This window comes from Geotrypetes seraphini, chromosome 3 (genome assembly GCF_902459505.1).
Source record: "Geotrypetes seraphini chromosome 3, aGeoSer1.1, whole genome shotgun sequence".
Lineage (NCBI taxonomy): Eukaryota > Metazoa > Chordata > Amphibia > Gymnophiona > Dermophiidae > Geotrypetes > Geotrypetes seraphini.
The window spans coordinates 293,715,173-293,736,888 of record NC_047086.1 but is presented as its reverse complement, the minus strand read 5'-3'; the positions used below and the strand labels follow the sequence as shown (position 1 = coordinate 293,736,888).

The following is a 21,716-nucleotide window of genomic DNA, read 5'->3' as shown; positions in this document are numbered from 1 at the left end:
TTTTTGGGGGAGGATGTGGTCTGGTGCGAATCAGCGTGGGGATTTTGAGGCCAGGGCAGATATTATTGGTATTTGCAGAATTGAGAAGATCGGGAGAAGGAGGTATTACGCAGAGGGTGGAGTTGAGGGAAAAGCACAGTAGGAGGAGAAAGGGCCACGAGGGTGGCTTCATGGTGAGAGGTGAGCCTTTAGTGAGCTTTTGGGTTTTTTTGGGAAAAGCTAGGCAACTTGGTATCTAAGCAAGAAGAGGATCTAGACAACTAGGTAGAGAGAGGACTAGACAGACTTAGCATACCTTGATGGAACTAGTAAAGGAGAGGGTTTATTTTTTTTGAAATAATGTTTATTAGAAGCAGTTGCAACACAGATGACACAGATACCCAGCAGTACAAATACACCAGGTCCAAATAGAGGGAATACAAATTCCAACAATACACGATCTGGTAAACTCAGAAAAAGAAAGTAAAAGCGGCCAAGCTCTGAGCCAGTCAGTCACAATCTGCAAAGTTTTAATTATTCAAAGAAAGAACAGAAGCAACCCCCCAGCCATACCAAATGCACACACCCCTCCAACACTCCATACAAAACGCAACAATCACTCCACAACCACACACTCCCCCACACATCCACCATCATGCCTCCAGAAGGAGGAACGAGATACAGAGATTAAGAAAGAGAAAGAACTGTAGAATCAAGAACGGGTATCCAGCTGTGCCCCCATATCCCCGGGACACAGCGACAAAGCCGCCTTCCATAGCCCCACATAGCAGCGCTGGTCAATGCGTCCCCCCCGTGGAGAAAGGTGAATTTCAAATTGTGCTACCTGGGCCATCCGATGAAGCCAATGAGTAAAAGAGGCCACCTGATCAGACACCCAATATTGCAAGAGAAGCTTTTTCACCAAAAGGAAGGCTAAATAAAGAAATTTCTGCTGAGGAGTCGAAAAACCAGCCTCCTCCAAAACTCTCAAGTCGCCCAACAAGAGCATGCCATAATCACGTGGGACAGGACGGTGCACTATGCGCTCCAGAAAAGGGATAGCCTGCAGCCACAAATCAGTGGACGGGCATTCCAAAAAATGATGGGTCAAAGTCCCAGCAGCACGGCAACACCTGATGCAGACATCCCCCTCCCAAAGGCCCATACGAGCCCCATGCTTCCACGAAATATATGCCCTATGTAATATCTTAAACTGCATTTCCCGAAGATCGGACGAGCCCCCCATGGTTCCAAGAGGACCAAACAATGCAAGAAATGCGCTCCGATCCCCCAGGAAGCCCAGTTCCCTCCGCCATACAGCGGCCACATCATCAAGGGCGCCCACAGACAATTGTGCCCGCAACAGCCGACCCCATGTCGACAGTCTGTTCTGAGCCGGCGGAACCAGAAAGAATAATGCATCCAAGGGACCACAGAGCCAAGCATCCCCCCACTTCTGAGTTAGCGTAGTATAATAGTGGCGTATCTGAAGGTACACCCAAAAATGAGTGTGGGGCAGATTCCATCTCTTCTGAAGTTGAGCATAAGAAGGAAATACTACCCCGTCTCCTCCATCCCAAACATCCCTCAAGATCCGACACCCCCGCTCCTCCCACACCCTGAGGCGAGAAGGACCCATCCCCGGAACAAAAGCAAGGTTACCACACAAAGGCAGGAGTATTCGACGCAGCAGGTGTTTTCCGCTGCTGTCGCCTCCACCATCTCCACGCCAACCGAATCGGCTGGAGGAGAGCCAGTGTCGAGGAACCCCCGGGAACCGCCGAAGGCGGCAAATGTAGAAGGGCCAAGAAGGAGTGCGGCGCACACCAGGAAGCGAGCCAACCCCCCGGAGCATACCTATGATGGCCAGTCCAACCCTCATGAATGAAACGAAACAGAGCCGTTACATTGTAATGTCGAACATCTGGGAGATTCAAGCCCCCCTGCGATCTATCCAGCATCAATTTAGCATAACTAATACGAGCCCTCTTGCGCCTCCAAATAAAAGTAGAAATAGTGGAACGAAAAACCCGCACATCCCGGGCAGAGAGCCATAGGGGGAGAGTCTGTAAGGGGTACAAGATTTTGGGCAGGAGAACCATTTTGGTGAGGGCAACTCTACCCCACAAGCCCAACGGTAACTCCCTCCAACGTTCACACTGGGCTGCGATGTGCTCAAGAGGTCGACGAACATTGTACTGATACAGGAGGGATAAGTCAGGTGTCAAATACACCCCTAGATACCGCAACAGCCCTCTGACAGGCGGTATGGAAAGAGCGGAGTGCCATGCCTCCCCGTGAGTTGAATCCAGAGGCAACAGTTCAGACTTGGCACAATTAACCCGCAGGCCCGAGAAATTACCGAAAGTACGAACCACCCCAAGCGCTCGCTCCAAATCATCGAGGGGATGATCAAGATAGAGTAAGATGTCATCTGCGAAGAGATTAATCCGACTCTCCCTGTCACCTATCCGAATTCCCCTAATGGAAGGATCAGTGCGCAACCTGGCCGCCAAAGGTTCGAGGGCTAGCACAAAAAGCAACGGGGAAAGGGGACACCCCTGCCGAGTGCCTCTACCTAAAGGAAAAGAAGCGGTAAGACCCCCATTCACCAGTAAACGCGCCTGCGGGTGGAGATTTAAACTACGAATCCATTCATGATAGCGGCCGACCATTCCATATTGTTGCAGAACCCAGAATAAATACTGCCACGAAATGCTGTCAAAGGCCTTTTCCATGTCTAAACCAACTATGTACTCCCTGTCCCCCGTCTCGAGTGTAGTGCCATCAAGGCCCGGAAAAGATTCATAGAGGCATACCTGCCCGGAATAAAGCTCACCTGATCTTCATGAATTAACAAAGGGAGGACAGCATTCAGACGGCGGGCCAATATAGCAGCCAGTAATTTGACATCCTGATTAAGCAGAGATATCGGGCGGTAGGATCCCACCTGTGCTGGGTCCTTCCCCGGTTTAGGAAGCAAAACCACATGGGCCATGTTTCTCAGGCCCAATCCCTGTCCCGAATGCATCGCATTATAAGCTTCCCCCAATGCTGGAGGAATTAAATCCGCCACTATCTTATAGAATTCGGGCCCAAATCCATCAGGTCCCGGCGCTTTCGTGAGTTTCAATGCTTTGATACCCAACTGAATTTCCTCCCCCGTAACCGGCGCGTTCAGAAGATCAAGTTGGGCAGCGGTCACTTGAGGCAAAGCTAAATCCCGGAAAAACTCCGTTCGGTCGTGATCAAGGGATTCGCGATGGGAATTAAGAGTCTCATAGAATTTCACAAATTGGGACTGAATATCCCCTGCTCCAGTATGAAGACGACCCTCCTGATCTTTAATGGACAAAATGACTTGTTGTTTTCGAGGAGGACGCACGAGATTAGCCAGCAACCGCCCAGCCTTCCCCCCCCAGCGGTGCAGGCGATATCGTTGGAAATAAATATCCTTATGGGCCCGCTGCGTCAGAAGGACCTCCAATTGAGAACGGACATCGCCCATCCGACGCCTATCAGCCGCCGAGAGCGTAGCGACATGCCGTCGTTGCAAAGTTTTCAGCTCCTCAGATAGCCGTAAGAAATCTGCCTCCTGACGTCGCCGAACCTTAGACACAATAAGCTATAATGTGCCCCCGGAGTACTGCCTTCGAGGCTTCCCAAAATATTATCGGGTCAACGTCAGGCGTAACATTATGGCGACAATATTCCAGCCAGTGTTCCCTGAGATACCGGTGAAACTCCAAATCTTTGTACAAATGGCTCGGGAACCGCCACCCCCGCTGTGGTGTATCATTCGTAAGTCGGACCGACAGTATCAGCGGGGAATGATCGGATAATGGAACCTCTTCTATAGAAACATGCTCTACCTGCGGGAGTAGTGAGGGTGGCGCCAGAAAGTAGTCCAAGCGGGTATAAACATCATGAGGGTGAGAGTAGAAAGTGTAAGTATGCTCAGTGGGATGCAAAGTCCGCCACAAATCCAACAAGTGCAGCTGATCCATCAAAAAATTGACCCCCCTTGGCTCCATGGTCCCCCGGGCACACCCTCGCCGGCTTACAGTCCATCACGGGGTCTGCCGAGATGTTAAAGTCCCCCCCCAGCAAAGGTTGATATTCCAGGTACTGAGCTACCGTAGCCAGGAGCCCAGAGAAGAAGCGGTGACTATAGACATTAGGGGCATAGAGATTACAAAACAGCCATTTCTGACCCCACAGTTCCCCCAACACCAACACATATCTGCCCTCTTTATCCGAGAGAGTTTTGTGGATGTGCAGAGGCAATTGTTTATGAAACAGGATCGCCACCCCCCTCTGTCTGGAGTTGAAAGAAGAAGAACACACCTCGCCCACCCAGTCCCTCCGCAACTTGGCATGCTCGGCACTAGAGAGGTGAGTCTCCTGCAAATATGCTATATCAATGTGATTACGCTTAAACCAATTTAGTAATTTCTTTCTCTTCACGGGGGAATGAATACCATCTACATTATAAGTAGAAAAGCGGAGATTAACCATTATCAAAGGAAGTACGAGATGACAAAATAGGAAGAAATGAGAAAAAAGAAGAGAGAAGGCCTCCCCAGCTAAGACCCCCCCCCTCTCTGCAAATAGGGCCCTAGTAGTAGGACAACAGCCCCCAACGTCCTCCAGCCCCGCCTGGAGAACCGGGACCACCAGAAAAAAGCGAAAGGTGCAGATCCACCACTCAACTCCCCGCCCCCCCTCCACAAGCATACCCATACATCCCACCACTCACCCCCCCCAGCCCCTCCAGACTCACCCCCATTCACACGACCCTGCCCCCCCTCCCCACCCCAGAGAAAACTCCCCCAGGACACCCCCTGAACTCCCACCAAACCCCCCAAAAATAAAACAGCAAAACAAAATCCCCTAAGGGACGACATAAAACAGAGGGGTCATGGATCTGGGCAATCCACAATCCGATATTAGCAGTACAAAACATGTTTCATATAGTATATCAAGGTAATAAACAGTATAAAACAATATCATGCACTCCACCCCCCAATCACATACAACCCAGCAAGATGATAATAGGCATTCTATAGCAAGAACGGGCGAGTGCAAAGAAAGCAGAACCACAGCAGGACCACCGCCCATAGCACTCTCCACTCGAGAAGTGAATGCCAACACCAGCAAGACCTCCAAGAGCTCATCCTCAAATCTCAATAAATGCTAAAGCACAAGAACAGGGAGAAAGAAAGAGGAGAGTCCAGCAGCACCGGTCCGAACAAAAAACAGCCAGGCAGAGAGAAGCGCAAACCACCATGGCAGCAAGTCAGGCACCCCGCAGCTGCATGGACATGCCATCGCCAAGTTCAGGAAGCCGAATCTCCACCACTCTCCCCAGAGGAACCGGCAGCATTGAGGGCATCGAGGAATCGCTGTGCCTCCCCTTTGGTCAGCATAGTGTGCACCTTGCCTTCCCTCCAGATCCGCAAGCTGGCAGGATAAACCAGAGCAAAGCGAACCCCTTTGCGATGTAGGGAAGTGCAGATGGGCGCCATTTCCCGCCTCTGGGAAGAAACACGTGCCGAGTAGTCATTGAAAAGTAGCAGCCGGCTTCCTTCGTACATCAAATTGCCAGCTGCCCGATAGGCTTTCAGCAAGTGTTCTTTCTCTCGCCAGTTCACATATTTGGCAATAGCCGCTCTAGGCTTAGAGTTGGACCCCGTAGCCGGTCCCAGCCGGTGCACTCTCTCGCACACAAATGTGGCCGCCGATGCCTCCAGGCCGAGATGCTCCGGCAGCCACGAATGAAAGAAATTATAGAGTTCATCAGAGGACTTCAGCTCCGGGAGCCCCACAACCCTCAGGTTATTTCGCCGATGGCGGTTTTCCAGGTCATCCACCTTGTCCTGGAGGGCCGACACCTGGGATTGCAGGCCATCAGCTCGCCTCCGTTCCTCAAGGGCCTCATCCTCCCGGGTAGAAACACGCTGCTCCACCGCCCCCAACCTTTGAGCCTGGGCTTCAAACTTCTCGTGGATGCTCTCCACCGCCGACTGTAATCTGTTTAGTCGGTCCTCCAAAGCGGTCGTGACCAGGCGAGATATCTCCTGGGCCCAGTCTCCCACCTCCGGCGGTGCAGCACCGGGAGCCGACGCCATTTTCGGGTCCGGCGTGCAGATTTTGCTCTTAACAACTTTGGCCGCTTTAATGGGCATACCGGGGCTCAACCGGATCGGCAAACTCCCCCGAGGTTCCCGGCGGGAGACAAAGTGCGCTGGCCGTACAAGGGGCGAAGAAGATAAACAAATAAATGCAGGTATTTGCTGATATACGGTAATCGGAGCACGGAGCCCAGCGGCACATGTCCGATCACCACGCTCGCATCACGTGACCCCCAGGAGAGGGTTTAAATATTGCACTCGTCCCTTAACATTGAAAGCACTTAGCAACTGAATAGTGTCAAATAAGAAACTTTGAACAAGGTCAGGCACTTAGCAACTGAATAGTGTCCTATAGGAGAACTTAGAACAGGGTCAGGGTCAGGTGTATATTGGCTATACATGTGGTTTTACATGTGGTAACAGGCTATAGGTGCAGTTTATAACAATCTATGACATGCTGGACATGCAGTTTGTACAAGTTAAATAAGCAGGCTATACAAGCTATACAGGTTATATAGGGACAGGGAAAGCTGTGTTGAACCAGCTGATAGAATCCCCAGGAAGAGCAGCAGTTAGGAGAGATGAAAGAAAAAACAGTTCCCTCAAGTGTGCTTTTTCACAAGTGACTTGGCACTAGAGGACAGCGTTAGAGTGGCCCCTCCTTGCTGCTGTGTTGAAACCAGCCGATAGAATCCTCAGGAAGAGCAGCAGCCAGGAGAGATGAAAGAAAACACAGTTCCCTCAGAGCCTGGTGTGCTTTTTCTCAAGTGACTTGGCACTAGAGGACAGCTTTCGAGTGGCCCCCCCTTTGCTGCTGTGTTGAAACCAGCTAATAGAATCCTCAGGAAGAGCAGCAGTTAGGAGAGATGAAGGAAAACACATTTCCCTCAGAGCCTGGTGTGCTTTTTCTCAAGTGACTTGGCACTAGAGGACAGCTTTCGAGTGGCCCCCCCTTTGCTGCCGTGTTGAAACCAGCTAATAGAATCCTCAGGAAGAGCAGCAGTTAGGAGAGATGAAGGAAAACACATTTCCCTCAGAGCCTGGTGTGCTTTTTCTCAAGTGACTTGGCACTAGAGGACAGCTTTCGAGTGGCCCCCCCTTTGCTGCCGTGTTGAAACCAGCTAATAGAATCCTCAGGAAGAGCAGCAGTTAGGAGAGATGAAGGAAAACACATTTCCCTCAGAGCCTGGTGTGCTTTTTCTCAAGTGACTTGGCACTAGAGGACAGCTTTCGAGTGGCCCCCCCCCCTTTGCTGCCGTGTTGAAACCAGCTAATAGAATCCTCAGGAAGAGCAGCAGTTAGGAGAGATGAAAGAAAACACAGTTCCCTCAGAGCCTGGTGTGCTCCCTCACAAGTGACCTGGCACTAGAGGACAGTGTTAGAGTGGCCCCTCTTTGCTGCTGTGTTGAAACCAGCTGATAGAATCCTCAGGAAGAGCAGCAGTTAGGAGAGATGAAGGAAAACACATTTCCCTCAGAGCCTGGTGTGCTTTTTCACAAGTGACTTGGCACTAGAGGACAGCGTTAGAGTGACCCCTCTTTGCTGCTGTGTTGAAACCAGCTGATAGAATCTTAATCTTCTTCCCCACCATGATTCTCATCCCTTTGTAATTTCCTTTTCAGAAGTTCAGTGCCGTGGCTGTCATTCTGGATCGATGTTTTGCCCCTGTGTCCAGGTTGAAGTGGATCATATTGTGATCACTGACCTTCTGCTTCTACACCTTGTGCCGGTCCTCGTAGTCCATTTAGAATTAAGTCCAGAATTGTATTTTCTCTCGATTTTCCTTGACAAGTTGTTACAGGAAGCAATCGCCTACAGCATCCAGGAACTTGGCCTCCCTACTGCAGCTGGAGGTGCCTAGGTTCCAGTCTATCCCCGGATAATTGAAGTCACCCATGATAACTGTGTTGCCTCCCTTGCAATTGTGTTTAATCTTATCCATCATTTCTCCATCAGTTCTTTGGACTGCCCTGGGGGGTCGGTAGTAGATGCCGATCTTCGTTTCCATTCCATTTGTTCCCAGTATTTTGGCCAATAGAGACTCTACTTTATTTTTCGTTTCCGGAATGTTCTCTCCGGTAGACTTGATTCCCTCTTTGATGTATAGGGCAATACCCCCACCTTTTTATCCCACTCTGTCTCTGCGGTATAGCCTGTATCTCGGTAGCACAGTGTCCCAGACGTTTTCCTCGTTACACCATGTTTCGGCTGGGTCAGCAGGCGGGAGGGATCCCAGCTGTCCAGGCCCACCGCTGGACCACTAGGGATGTAAAAGGTATAGTGAGTGGGGAGGGGGAAGAAGGTAAAAGTTATTAGAGTTGGCCAGGACAGGAGACAGAAGGGATCCCTCCTGTCCCGGCCCACTGCTGGACTACCAGATCTCATGGCAAGCCCGGTAGAGGCCTGCAGCAGGTTTGGGAGGGGGTCAGCGCTGACCCGAATATAAACCAAGACCCCTATTTTTGGGCCTTTTTTTGGCCCAAAAATCTTGGTTTATATTTGTACTTGTATATACCAAAAATCTTGGTTTATATATGGTACTATGCTGTAAGACCAGTTTAATATAGAGCATCTAGGTCAGAAAAATATACAGTACATAGATCCATGTGTAGCAAACTGATACTTTACATTCAGCAAGCCTATAAAACATAAAATACTTAAAATGCATATTGCACCATATATGTATGTTTGGCAGCATGCAGACCAGAGGAAACCATTTTCAAAAAATATGTACATAGAGTAACATTGCTCATTTGCACATGCACATACAGTGGGAAACAGACCAATGTGTAATTAAAAGAAGGAAAAAGTCCTCAATCTCCTAGCATCACAAGATTGTTTCTGCAAAAATCTTTAGTTTTCTATTTTAAAAAAAGTATGGACTATAGAGATATTTTTGTTTTAGTCATGTTGTATATTAAGGGATCCTTTTACAAAGCTGTGCTAAGGTGTTAACATGCGGAATAGCGCGCGCTAAATTGCCGCACGCGCTAGCTGCTACCGCCTCCTTTTGAGCAGATGGTAGATTTCCAGCTTGTGCACACTATAGCACATGCCAATCCAGTGCGTGCAATAAAACCGCTGGTGCGGCTTTGTAAAAGGAGCCCTAAATGTTTTCAGTGTCACTAAAATACATTATCTTGATGAATGACTTAAATTCCCACAAGATATAGATTGCCTTCATTCATACAAGAGCATATTTTTACACATGAAAGATACTTAAAATAGTTTCACTTAAGTCCTATTTTTCCTAGCATTCTTATGCAAAGTGGTCTGTTTAGCATGTTGCTTTATCCACATATAACAAGAATTAATTAAAGCGCTCAGTTCTTAAACTCAAGCTCAAGTAGTGTTGGGGTAGTGTTTAAAAACCAGAGAGATAAGCTTTCCACCCATATTCAGACTCTAATGAGAAGTTAACCCATAGTTATGTGTGCCTCCAATCGGATGTAAATACTGCAGGGAAGTTTTCTGGAACACAAGTGTAAGCTGTCCTGAAATACAAAATATATGGTTATTTTGAAGAACTGCCTAAATCATGCCCATGATACACTGCCTTCAGAACTATGCATGCCACAGTCATGTGTCTAAATGGTAGCATTTAAAATCTCCACTTTTACATGTAGTACAATTGCACCTGTAAATTGTGTCTAATCTTTCTAAAATCCCCTTTTATATTATCTCTCAAAATATTTAAAAATACATATGCCTATACATAGAGATAATAATACAGAAAAGTCCTGTTAGACTTTTGGTGGTGACTGCTATTGGAACTTTTGACTTGTTGGATTCTTTGTACAGTATATCGGATACATTCATCAGCCTTTTTATGAATACTTAACTGTAACTAATGCTGTATAAAGTAAGTCTTCTATAATAATTTGTTGTTAATTTTTTTTTCCATGCATATTTAAAGCTGGTGCATCCTGATAGAGTACTGAGAACAGATGCTGTTGGTGAGTGAATTTAATTAAGCATTGCCTTGCTGGTAAATGTTAAAGTCTTAAAAGAAAAAAAAAAAACCTTCTGTTTTTTTCCCACCCTTATTTCCTTGACTGGTACCTCCAAGAACATTATTTGATTTATAGACTGTTATTCCAGTTAAGACAATAACATTTTTCACAAAATGAGTTAGTTTGGAATTTAGATGTTTACAAGTGACCCTACTCTTATCAGAAAATGTACTACTGCTCCATAGTATATCATTGACTAAGTGGAATGGTATGGTAACCCTACTCCCCCCCCCCCCCACACACCATTCCCCGCACACAAGCAACAAACTGAACACCTTACGGGGGCTACCATAAATGTAATGGTTTCCATGGCACGCCATGAGTGAATTGGATTACCAAAGTTGCTCCCAACCATCTCAAGGCAGTGAAGGGTGCCATGGGCTTTGAACCTGGACTTTCCAGTTCCTAGCCCACTGCTCTTACTATTAGGATACTCCTCTTTCTCACGACAAGCTAAATGTACCAAGTAAATTTAAAAGAATATACATTACATTTGGTGTCCTTGATCCCTTAGTAATCTTAAATAACTAGCAAATCAAAAATATAAAGATGTAGTGAGATAGAAATGCAGAACATTATCTTTTCATCCAAGGGAGCCCAGCATGGATGTTATCCTGCGTTCTCTTTCTAGAAGCTTTTGATGGCTCTGACTGTGCGTGAGTGAGTGCCTTCCTATCAGCCTCATTTATTCAGAACCTGCAGTTATCTTCTTTCCACGGGGCTGTGTCATGCTCTCCTCAGTGTTTTTTGGTTTTATCTTGCAGACTTTCCTGCCTTTTTTGGCTTTTTTCTGTGAGTAGTAGTGTAAGACCATTTTTCGTCTTTCTCCTTTTAATTTATTCTTCTATTTCAGTTTTAGATGCCCTTTTACCAAACAGTGCTAAAAAGTGGCCTCAGCATGCACTTAGGCGTGTCATTCCCACGCATTAAGACCATTTTTCCTGCATGGATAAAATGACCTAGTTTTCTATTTTTTTGCATTAATAGCCATGCACTAATTATCCACTGCGCTTGGTCATCAGTGTGTGAGCCCCTACTGCTACCTATTTTGTAGCAGTATAGGCTTACACGCTAATCAGTATACAGTGATGTAGCTGTACTAACTGAATAGTGAAATATAGAAACATAGAATATGACGGCAGAAAAGGGCCAACGGCCCAACAAGTCTGCCCAATTAAGAACCCTCCCTCCCAACTAGTCTGCCTACTTAAGAACCCTTCTTCCCTGGAGTATCTATTGTTTGAACATAGCTCTGTAGTACTCCCACCTGTTTGTCCCATCGACTCTTGAAGTCGAGCACGCTACTGGCCTCGACCACCTGGCGGGGAAGATCATTCCATTGATCAATCACCCGTTCGGTGAAGAAGTATTTCCTGGTGTCACCATGAAATCTTCCTCCTTAAGTTTTAGTGGATGCCCTCTTGTCACCGTGGAACCCTTTAGAAAAAAGATTTCCTCCTCCACTTTGATGTGACCCATGATGTATTTAAATGTTTCTATCATGTCCCCCCTGTATCCCAGGACAAGCAGGCAGGTATTCTCACTAATGGGTGACATGATCCAACGGAGCCCCGATGCAGACGCTTCTTTGAAGAAAACTCGAAGTTTCGAGTTGCCCGCACCGCGCATGCGCGAGTGTCTTCCCGCCCGATGCAAGGGGGTGTCTCCTCAGTTCTTACTTTTCCGCGGAGCCGAGAAGTCCGTCTTCGACTCTCTGCGCAAAGTTCCTTCGCTTGTGCCTTCTAAGTCCACGGTTTTGATTTTAATTGATCTTAATCGCTGATTTTCATCGTGTTTTATTGTTTAAAAAAAAAAAAAATTACTTCGCACCGTTCGACCGGGCAGGCCATGTGGCCGCAGCCCCGCGGCTTCAATCTTGCGGCAGAGCTTTTTCGGCCTATGTCCCAGCCTATCACCGGTTTTAAAAAGTGTGACAAGTGCCAGTGCGCGATTTTGCTAACGGACCCTAATTGACACTGTGTTCGGTGTCTCGGGCCTGAACACATCCCAAAATCATGCCGGCCTTGCTCCACACTCATCACACGTGCTTTCAAGCGCCGTTGCGTCCTGTGGGAATCGCTCTTCATGGAGTCCTCGACGCAGCCCCACAGTCTTCCACCTCTGCGACGCCGAGTCTCATCAAGCCCGCCTCGTTTGTCCCGGCTCAGACTCCAGCGCCTGCTGCGATGCCTTCCTCAACCTCCTCAGGTCAGGTAGCCCAGCAGCCCATTCCCCCAGTCATGTTGAAAGTACCCAAGGCCTCGAAGTCCAAGCTCTCACACGGTGCTCCGAGGGAACGCGAGGCCCGCACAGGTGGTCCCATTTCAGATGCGGATCCATCCTTGCCATCCTTGTTCCAGACCATGCTACAGAAGCACTTCATCGAACTCTTTACCACGATGGGGCCTCAGTTTCTCTCCCAAATCTAGCCTAGGCACGCGGAGGCATCCCACGAGGTCGAGCCGCCTCCAGTGCCTCAGTGGGGAACACACTCTCAACAGGGAGTAGAGTCTCTGCGAGTTTCTGGTTTGGCAACAATGCATGCATCGCAAGTAGCAGAGTCTTTGCCCATGCCACCTTTGGAACCGATACACTCGATGCAAGGAGCAGAGTCTTTGCGAGTGCCTCCGTTGGAGCCGATTCACTCGATGCAAGGAGCAGAGTCTTTGCGAGTGCTTCCGTTGGAGCCGATTCACTCGATGCAAGGAGCAGAGTCTTTGCGAGTGCCTCCGTTGGAGCCGATTCATTCAATGCAAGAAGCAGAGTCTTTGTGAATGCCTCCATTGGAACCAATCACACCGACGGAGTTCGAGCATCTACGGCAGCAACCCCTGCTTCGATCAACCGCTTCCAGCCCCTTCCACTACCTGGGGGCCTCAACGAAGCCTGCCTCACCCCGTCCATCGAGGCCTACCTCCCTACACCGATCGAGGCATTCCTCGAGACATTCATCCAGGCACGCCTCGCCTCGACGGAAACAGGCATACCTGGACTATTCACCTCCACCGATGCCAGAACTCGAGGACACAATGGGATCTTTCTCACCATCTCGATCCCTGTCCCCAGCGGACCCGGAAGCCTCGAACTCATCAAGCCCATCACGGAGCCAGGCAATGGCAGACCAACTATCCTTCTTCTCGTTCCTCCGACAGATGGCTGAGGACATGGACATACCATTGGACACGGGTTCCAAATTCTCAATGGAATACCTGGAGACTATGCGCCTCCCTCAACCACCCGCTGAGTCCCTTAAGCTTCCGTTGCACAAGCTTCTGGACTTTCGCTCGATGCCTCGAGACACCTTACTCCATCCCTGCTGTCCCGAGTAAACTGGACAGCAGGTACCGCACGGTCCATCGCAAAGGGTTCCACAGCTCTCAACTCTCTCACCAGTCCCTGTTGGTGGAGTTGTCATTGAAGTGATCCCATCCCTCTCAGGTCTACGCCGCTGTTCCACCTGGCAGAGAAGGGAAAACCATGGACCGATTCGGCAGGAGAATGTACAGGAACTCCATGATGGCCTCAAGAGTTCTGAACTACAACTTCCACTTCACAACATACTTGGAGTTCCTCCTATCGGTATTCCAGAAGTTTATGCCCTACGTGGACACGAGAGTACACTTCGAGTACCAAGAAGCGCTGGCCTCGCTATCCCAGCTCCGGGTACAGTTGATGCAATCCTCGTACGATGCCTTTGAGCTTGCGGCTCGGGCAACAGCGTGCTCAGTGGCCATGCACCGGCTGGCATGGCTGAGGACCATCGACATGGATCCCAACCTCCACTACGTCCGAAGCCCAGGCCTGCTCCTCCTCGCCAGCCTCGCCCGCCGTTAGTATACCAGCGGCGCTACCCTCCAAAACAGGCTCCCCCCCAGCAGACAGCCTGTGAAGAGACTGCACCCGCAGAAACACCAGCATAAGCCTCAGCCATCGGCTGCACCTAAGGCCCCCCAGCCCTTTTGACTGTCTCAAAGAGGACATTTCCTCCATCGTCCTCCCTTTCTCAGTAAATCTACCCATCGGAGGCCGCCTCCTTCACTTCTACCACCGATGGACGACTATCACCACAGACCTCTGGGTTCTCTCCATAATAAAAGAAGGATACTCCCTTCAGTTCCACCAAGCTCCTCCGGAGCACCCTCCAAGAGAGTATCCTTCCAACTTGACCCAGACCACCCTTCTTCTTCAGGAAGCTCAGGCCTTGTTACAGCTGGGGGCTGTCGAACCGGTCCCCCAGGACCAACAGAACAAGGGGTTCTACTTCCTTGTTTCCAAAGAAGACAGGCGACCTGTGACCCATCTTGGATCTCAGGGTACTCAACAAATATCTGGTCAAAGAAAAGTTTTGCATGCTGACCCTGGCATCACTGTACCCCCTCCTCGAGCAGAACGACTGGTTATGCTCACTGGATCTCAAGGAGGCCTACACTCACATTCCAATTCATCCAGCCTCCCGTCAATACCTCAGATGCAGGGTGGGACACCTTCACCTCCAATACCGAGTGCTACCCTTCGGCCTGTCCTCATCACCCAGAGTTTTCACCAAATGCCTGGTTGTGGTGGCTGCAGCACTCAGGAGCCATGGCCTCCAGGTGTTTCCTTACCTGGACGATTGGCTCATCAAGGATTCCATATCTCAGAGCCACTTTCGCGATCCAGAAGACCATTTGGTTACTGCAACATCTGGGATTCGAGATCAACTTCCCCAAATCCCACCTGCAACTGTCCCAGACTCTTCCCTTCATTGAAGCGATTCTGGATACTACCCAACTCAGAGCGTTCCTACCGCCCCCATGCAGGGACGCCCTCCTTCATCTCTGCCACTCAGTGTCCTCTCGCATGTCCATCTCAGCGAGACAAATGATGGTCCTTCTAGGCCACATGGCCTCTACAGTTCACGTGATTTCGCTTGCCAGATTTCACCTCAGGATTCCTCAAAGGACCCTGGCGTCCCAGACGTCCGACCCTCTGACTCACCTCATCCGGGTCACTCCTGCTCTACAACAGTCTCTTCGCTGGTGGATGCTCTCCTCCAATCTATCCAGAGGCTTGTTATTCCACACCCCCCACCACCAGAAAGTCCTCACGATCGACTCGTCGACTTATGCCTGGGGGGCCCATCTGGACGGCCTCCGCACCCAGGATTACTGGACCAGCACGGACCGCTAGTGCCACATCAATCTCCTGGAACTCAGGGTGATCTTCAACGCTCTCCAGATCTTTCAACATCTCCTTCGCGACCAGGTTGTCCTCATTCGCACAGACAACCAGGTCGTCATGTACTACGTGAACAAGCAGGGAGGCACGGGGTCGGCCTCCCTCTACCAGGAAGCTCTGAAGGTGTGGGATTGGGCGACTCGCAACAACACCTTCCTCAGAGCGGTCTACATTCAGGGGGCAGACAATGCCTTAGCAGACAGCCTGAGCTGTCTTCTGCAACCTCACGAGTGGACCCTCAACTCCACGCCCCTGCATCATATCTTCTCTCTGTGGGGAACGCCTCAGATAGACCTCTTTGCAGCCCCCCACAACTTCAAACTGCCTAACTTCTGCTCCAGGATCTACACCCCTCAGCGCCTCAAGGAAGATGCATTCCTCCTGGACTGGACGAATCGCTTTCTATATGCGTTTCCTCCATTTCCTCTCATCCAAAAGACTCTAGTCAAGCTGAAGTCAGACCATGCCACCATGATCCTGATTGCCCCACGGTGGCCCAGACAACCTTGGTACTCCTTTCTACTTCAACTCAGCAGCAGGGAACCATACCTTCTACCAGTCTTTCCATCTCTGCTTACACAGCATCAAGGATCTCTGCTTCACCCCAACCTGCAGTCTCTACACCTGACAGCTTGGTTCCTCTCAACGTAACCCCCCTCCAGTTTTCTCAACCTGTGAGAGATGTCCTGGAAGCTTCAAGTCCGCTACTAGACAATGCTACCACCAAAAGTGGACTAGATTTTCTGCTTGGTGTTCTTCTCATCATCATGAGCCACAACACTCCTCCTTGTCTTCAGTTTTGGATTATCTTTTTCACCTTTCTCATTCTGGCCTCAAGTCTACATCGATACGAGTCCATCTTAGTGCAATTGCTGCTTTCCATCAGCCTCTTCAAGGGAAACTTCTCTCTGCTCATCCGGTGGTTTCCAGATTCATGAAAGGACTCTTCCATGTCAATCCAACTGCCTCCGGTGGTTTGGGACCTCAATGTGGTTCTTTCTCAGCTTATGAAACCTCCATTTGAACCTCTCCCCAAGGCTCACCTGAAGTATCTCACTTGGAAAGTGGTGTTTCTCATTGGCCTCACTTCTGCCCGAAGAGTCAGTGAGCTGCAAGCCTTGGTTGCGGACCCGCCTTTTACAATATTCCATCATGACAACGTGGTTCTCCGCACACACCCGAAATTCCTTCCTAAGGTTGTTTCAGAATTTCATCTCAACCAATCCATCGTCCTGCCAGTGTTCTTTCCAAAGCCACACTCTCACTCTGGAGAATCTGCTCTTCATACTCTGGACTGTAAGCGTGCTTTGGCTTTCTACCTAGAACGCACCGAACCTCACAGATCTGCTCCTCAACTTTTCATCTCCTTCGATCCGAACAAGTTGGGACGCCCCGCTTCCAAGCGCACCATCTCCAACTGGATGGCGGCTTGCATCTCATTCTGCTATGCCCAGGCTGGATTGCCCCTTGACAGAAAAATCACAGCCCACAAGGTCAGAGCGATTTGTAGCTTCTGTAGCTTTCCTCAGATCAACACTGATTGAGGAGATTTGTAAAGCTGCTACTTGGTCCTCGGTTCATACCTTCACCTCACACTATTGTAATAGCTGCCTGCTGTCCCTGGATAACAACTGTTACAGTAAGTAACATTGCTTTCTGGTCAAGCACAATCAAATTCATGGGAAAAACTTCAATTCTCAGATTTTCCAACTTTAGATTTTTCTGGACAATCCTAAAGCTGAAATACCTCAAAAGCTTCTAGTACATACTAAGCTGGAGAACATTTTCTGCTTGGGTTTCATCAATGACATCTATGCTATGAAAACATGTATCCTCCTACTGTCCATGGAGTACACCTGCTTACAGGTAAGTATCTTGATTTTTAACTTTTCAGACAACACCAAACCAAAAAGACACTTCATAAAATTAACAAATTGTAGACAGTTTTTTTTTCTTGCAACTCATGATTATACTCTGGAATTGTTGCTAAATGACATTGGAGTAACTAATGTGACGTTCAAAAGAGGTTTGGAAGGCTCCTTGAAGAAATGAATGAATGAATTGGTAGATTTAGGCAAACCATTGCTTATCCCTAGAAATTTGTTATAAAATCATTATACTTTTTGCTCAGACCATTCACTATTGGAGACAGGATGCTGGGTTTGATGCTCCTTTGTGTGACTCATCATGGTTTATTTTATGTTCTAATCACAAGATCCACAAGAAATAAATTTTAAAGGAAAGCTTTATGAATACTGCCATCAAAGAAAGCAGAGTCTTAAATTTGAAGAGCTTGAATGCCGTGGACCTCCCCATGACCGAAAGTAAGTAAAAATATATCTATTTAATAAATAAGTACAAATGTCTACTTTTTCTCTCTTCAAGCTACCTTCTCAGCTATATACTCTTTGTTGTAATTCTCTCCATCTGTCACTCTCCCATGTAGCTGTTCTGCCACCTTCCTTCACAATTGCTGTGATCCTAGTAGTCCAGAAAAAAAAATTCTGTCCTGTTATCTATTGTTATGTATCCAAAAACAACATCTAATATTATACAGCACTACAAACAACCATACATCAATAATTTGAGAAAATGGAGAAAAGACCTCAATGTCTAATAGGGGTTTCTAAAAAAACATCCCACATAGACAAGCCGATCTCAAAATCACAGACACATCCTCGGTCAAAAACTCCAAGGTAAGTGGAATTATGCTATAAAATATCATCACTTATCTGAAAATGTAGTATTCCAAATGTTCTTTAAAGTAGTGTTGAGATGTGGAAGCAGGAAAAACCTGCACAGTGGAGCATAAGCATAAAGCACAGCAGCTAAACATTCATCACCGCAGCCTAGCATAATATTTCCACAATATCCAACAGTTCTCCCTGTTTCGCAATCGAGCTTCTTCAGGGAATTGCTGTAAACAAAAAAGAAAAAACAAAAACGGTTTGCATTCAAAAATAATACAATTAAACACAAAACAAAATATCAAACTGCAGCCCAGCTCACAGAGTCAGTTAACCCGCTAGGAAGCGGGTTAACTGATGCTGTGAGCTGGGCTGCAGTTTGATATTTTGTTTTGTGTTTAATTTTATTATTTTTGAATGCAAACCGTTTTTGTTTTTTCAGCAATTCCATGAAGAAGCTCGATTGCGAAACCGGGAGCCCTGTTGGATATTGTGGAAATATTATGCCAGGCTGCATTGATGAATGTTTAGCTGCTGTGCTTTATGCTTATGCTCCACTGTGCGGGTTTTTCCAGCTTCCACATCTCAGCACTACGTTAAAGAACATTTGGAATACTACATTTTCAGATAAGTGATGATATTTAAGAACTGTGATATTTGAACCGCAAGGTAATGGTGGAATAGAAATCACTAATGTAATATAATGTAATAATTCCACTTATCTTGGAGTTTTTGACCAAGGATGTGTCTGCTGGTCTCAAAGTTGTGAAACCCCTATTAGACACTGAGGTCTTTTCTCCATTTTCTCAATTTATTGATGTATGGTTGTTTGTAGTGCTGTATAATATTGGATGTTGTTTTTGAATACATAACAATTTTTGGGACATCCCTTCTTGGTTGTGAGTGTTTCTGTTATCCATTGTTACGTTTTCTTCTTCCCCTTTGCATCCAAACTGCTGAATATAGTCTAATATAAACCGAGATTTTGGAGCCAAAAAAATGGCCCAAAAATTGGGGTCTTTATTTATATTTGAGCTAACCCCAGCCCGCACCCACCACAGGTCTCCAGTACTGCCCTGGTGGTCCAGGGGAGTCGGAGCTGCCATTAATCCCTCCCTCCTGGCGACTTTGTGCAACTAGCCCGCCCCTCCCCTTCCCTCCCGGTCCCCCTGCAGGCCTACCTTAGGTCCACAGTGGTCCAGCGGTGAGGTGGGGCAATCCTTTATGCTCCTGCCCGGCAGTCTCCGTAGTGAAAAAATGACTGCTGCGAGATCCTGTGGCAAACTTCGCAAGGGCAGGAATGATCCCTTTATGCTGGTTACAAGGAGTTCCAAAGTTTAGGATCATAATTTAGAAAAACTCTATATTGGATGCTCTGCAATTTAATTTGTTCAGATATAAGAAGTTCTGTCTAGCCAAATAATATGGATCCTCTTGATTCAAGACTTTATAGATTAGACACACAATCTTGAATTGGAATTGCTTTTTGATGAGTAGCCAGAATAACAAAACCAAGACTGGCATTACATGACAGTTGACATTTACCATTCATCAATCACACAGCTATAATTTGTACTAGCTGCAACCATTTAAACTGGACTTCACAGGAGCACAAAATAGATAACTGTAGTTTAATACTATAGTAATAATTAATACTACCTCTGCTACTTCCTTCGTTCCTGTCCGTGCAGAGCTGCTAGCTGATTGGCTGTCAGTGATATTAAAGGTACACGGGAGAGGCGGGAGTGAGATAAAAATTCTTAGAATTGGCAGGGACAGGAGGCAGAAGGGAAACCTCCTGTCCCGGCCACCAGTGGACCACCAGGTCTCACGGCAGGCCCGGTGGAGGCCTGCAAGGCATTGGGAAGGAGGAGGGATAGGGTTCAGAACCTGACATGCTCGTAGAATGAGAGATCAGGAAATATTGTGTCTGGAGAAATCTATGCGACAGGCTCGTGCCGTCTATGGGAGGGTCAATACAGTTGAAGCTTGGGAGAGATATTTGGAACTACAAGTGACTCTTAATGAGTTGCTGTATCAATGGGCCAGGAAGTCACAAGCATGCTATAAATATCATTTGTATAGATATGTTCTGAAGAGGGGTGACCTCAGATCGTAGCTCTTATCATGTATATCACTAAGTGGGGAGGGGTGTAGGAGAGGCCATACGGATCAGGAAATATGCGAGATCTTTCAACAGTATTACGGGCGTTTATATGCAGTTCCAGACGAAGAGGGACTGAGGGCTTCTCAATATCTCCAGAATAGAGTGCATTCCAGGGTGACATTGGAGGAGAAAGTAAAATTGAAGGTCTCTATTACGCCAGAGGAGGTCTATTTGGCCATTTAACAAAGCCCTCTATTGAAGGCGCCTGGGGAGGATGAGTTTTATAAACTTTTGGGTAAGGAGGTGGCAGACCCTCTTTCTCAGGCCTTTAATGTGATGGTTTGGGCTGAGGCTTTACCAAAGAATTTAAATATCACTTGAATAATGGTTTATCCCAAACCAGGATGGGACCCGCTATTGGCAAAAATCTTGGCAAACTGCTTGGCTAAAGTATTGCCTAGACTTCTACATGATGCTCAAGTTGGATTTATGAAAGGCAGGTTGATAGCAAAGAATGTGCGGAAACTATTACTTTCTTTGGAACAGAGGGCTCATCGGCAAATGAGCTCAGTATTTGTTAGTTTTGATGCCGAAAAAGCTTTTGATCGGGTGTGATGGAATTTTCTCTTTGCGGTATTGGAGGATTATGGGTTTGGGGGATTTTTCATTTCTGGCCTGCAAGCTCTGTATGCATCTCTAAGCTCACACATATAGGCTAATGGGAGGGACTCTGAGCTGATCCTGATAGGCAGAGGCACCAGGCATGGATGTCCACTCTCACCTTTGTTGTTTGCCTTAACACTGGATCCAATTATACGAGATGTGGAAATGATGCCGGTTTTAGCAGGCATCACTGTGGGGCTTTTCATTTCAAAGTGACAGCCTACGGAGATTTCATGACCTGCGTTTCTGGAAATGGTGAAAGAATATGGAAATTATGCCTTAATCTCAAATCGGAGGCACTCCCTTCTTCTGCAGAGCTCCGGGACAGTTGGGAGGCGTACTTTCCCCTATGGTGTGCACCGGGCTCATTTCAATATTTCAGAGTGCAGATTGCCATGGAAGTGACTTCTTGTATCAGCTTAATGTGCCCAGACTGTTAAGGGAGGGCTAGAGAGATCTTCCACTCTCCCTGATCGGACATGTGAGTCTAGTTAGGATGCTAATATTGCCTAAATGGCTGCTTTGACCATCTATTAAAAAGCTAAATCCTCTAAACGCTGTTGTCCATGTAATAGTGATATTGAACTGCTTTGTGGACAGCCTCCTTTTTAATTGTTTAAGATAGCAGTATTGAATCCTGAATGGCAATCTGTTTCCTGCAATTTAAAAAAAATTTTGTTTGCCTTAATTCCCTGTTTAACCTGCTGAATAGTGCAATCTTCCCTCTTCCTCATTGCGATAGGGTAACATTATCCCATTGGCTTTCATATTTCCACTAGGTCTCTGAGATGTTAATTATATCTACCACTTCATTTAGAAATTCTCTCATTTTATTTTTTTTAGTTTCTAGCATTTGTATATAGATCCTTCAAATTGTGTTTTTCCTTGAACTACAAGCTGTTTAAAAGTTGACAAG

General features: G+C 47.4%; 1 protein-coding gene across 1 annotated transcript in view; it reads left to right on the top strand.

Moving 5' to 3' along the window:
- EIF2AK2 (eukaryotic translation initiation factor 2 alpha kinase 2) overlaps positions 1–21,716 on the top strand; it is a 219,518-nt gene that overhangs the window by 43,813 nt on the left and 153,989 nt on the right. Inside the window, exons 5-6 of the mRNA XM_033937032.1 lie at positions 10,030–10,069; positions 17,559–17,667. Coding sequence (XP_033792923.1) covers positions 10,030–10,069; positions 17,559–17,667 — 149 coding nt within the window. The remainder of the gene's footprint in view (positions 1–10,029; positions 10,070–17,558; positions 17,668–21,716) is intronic.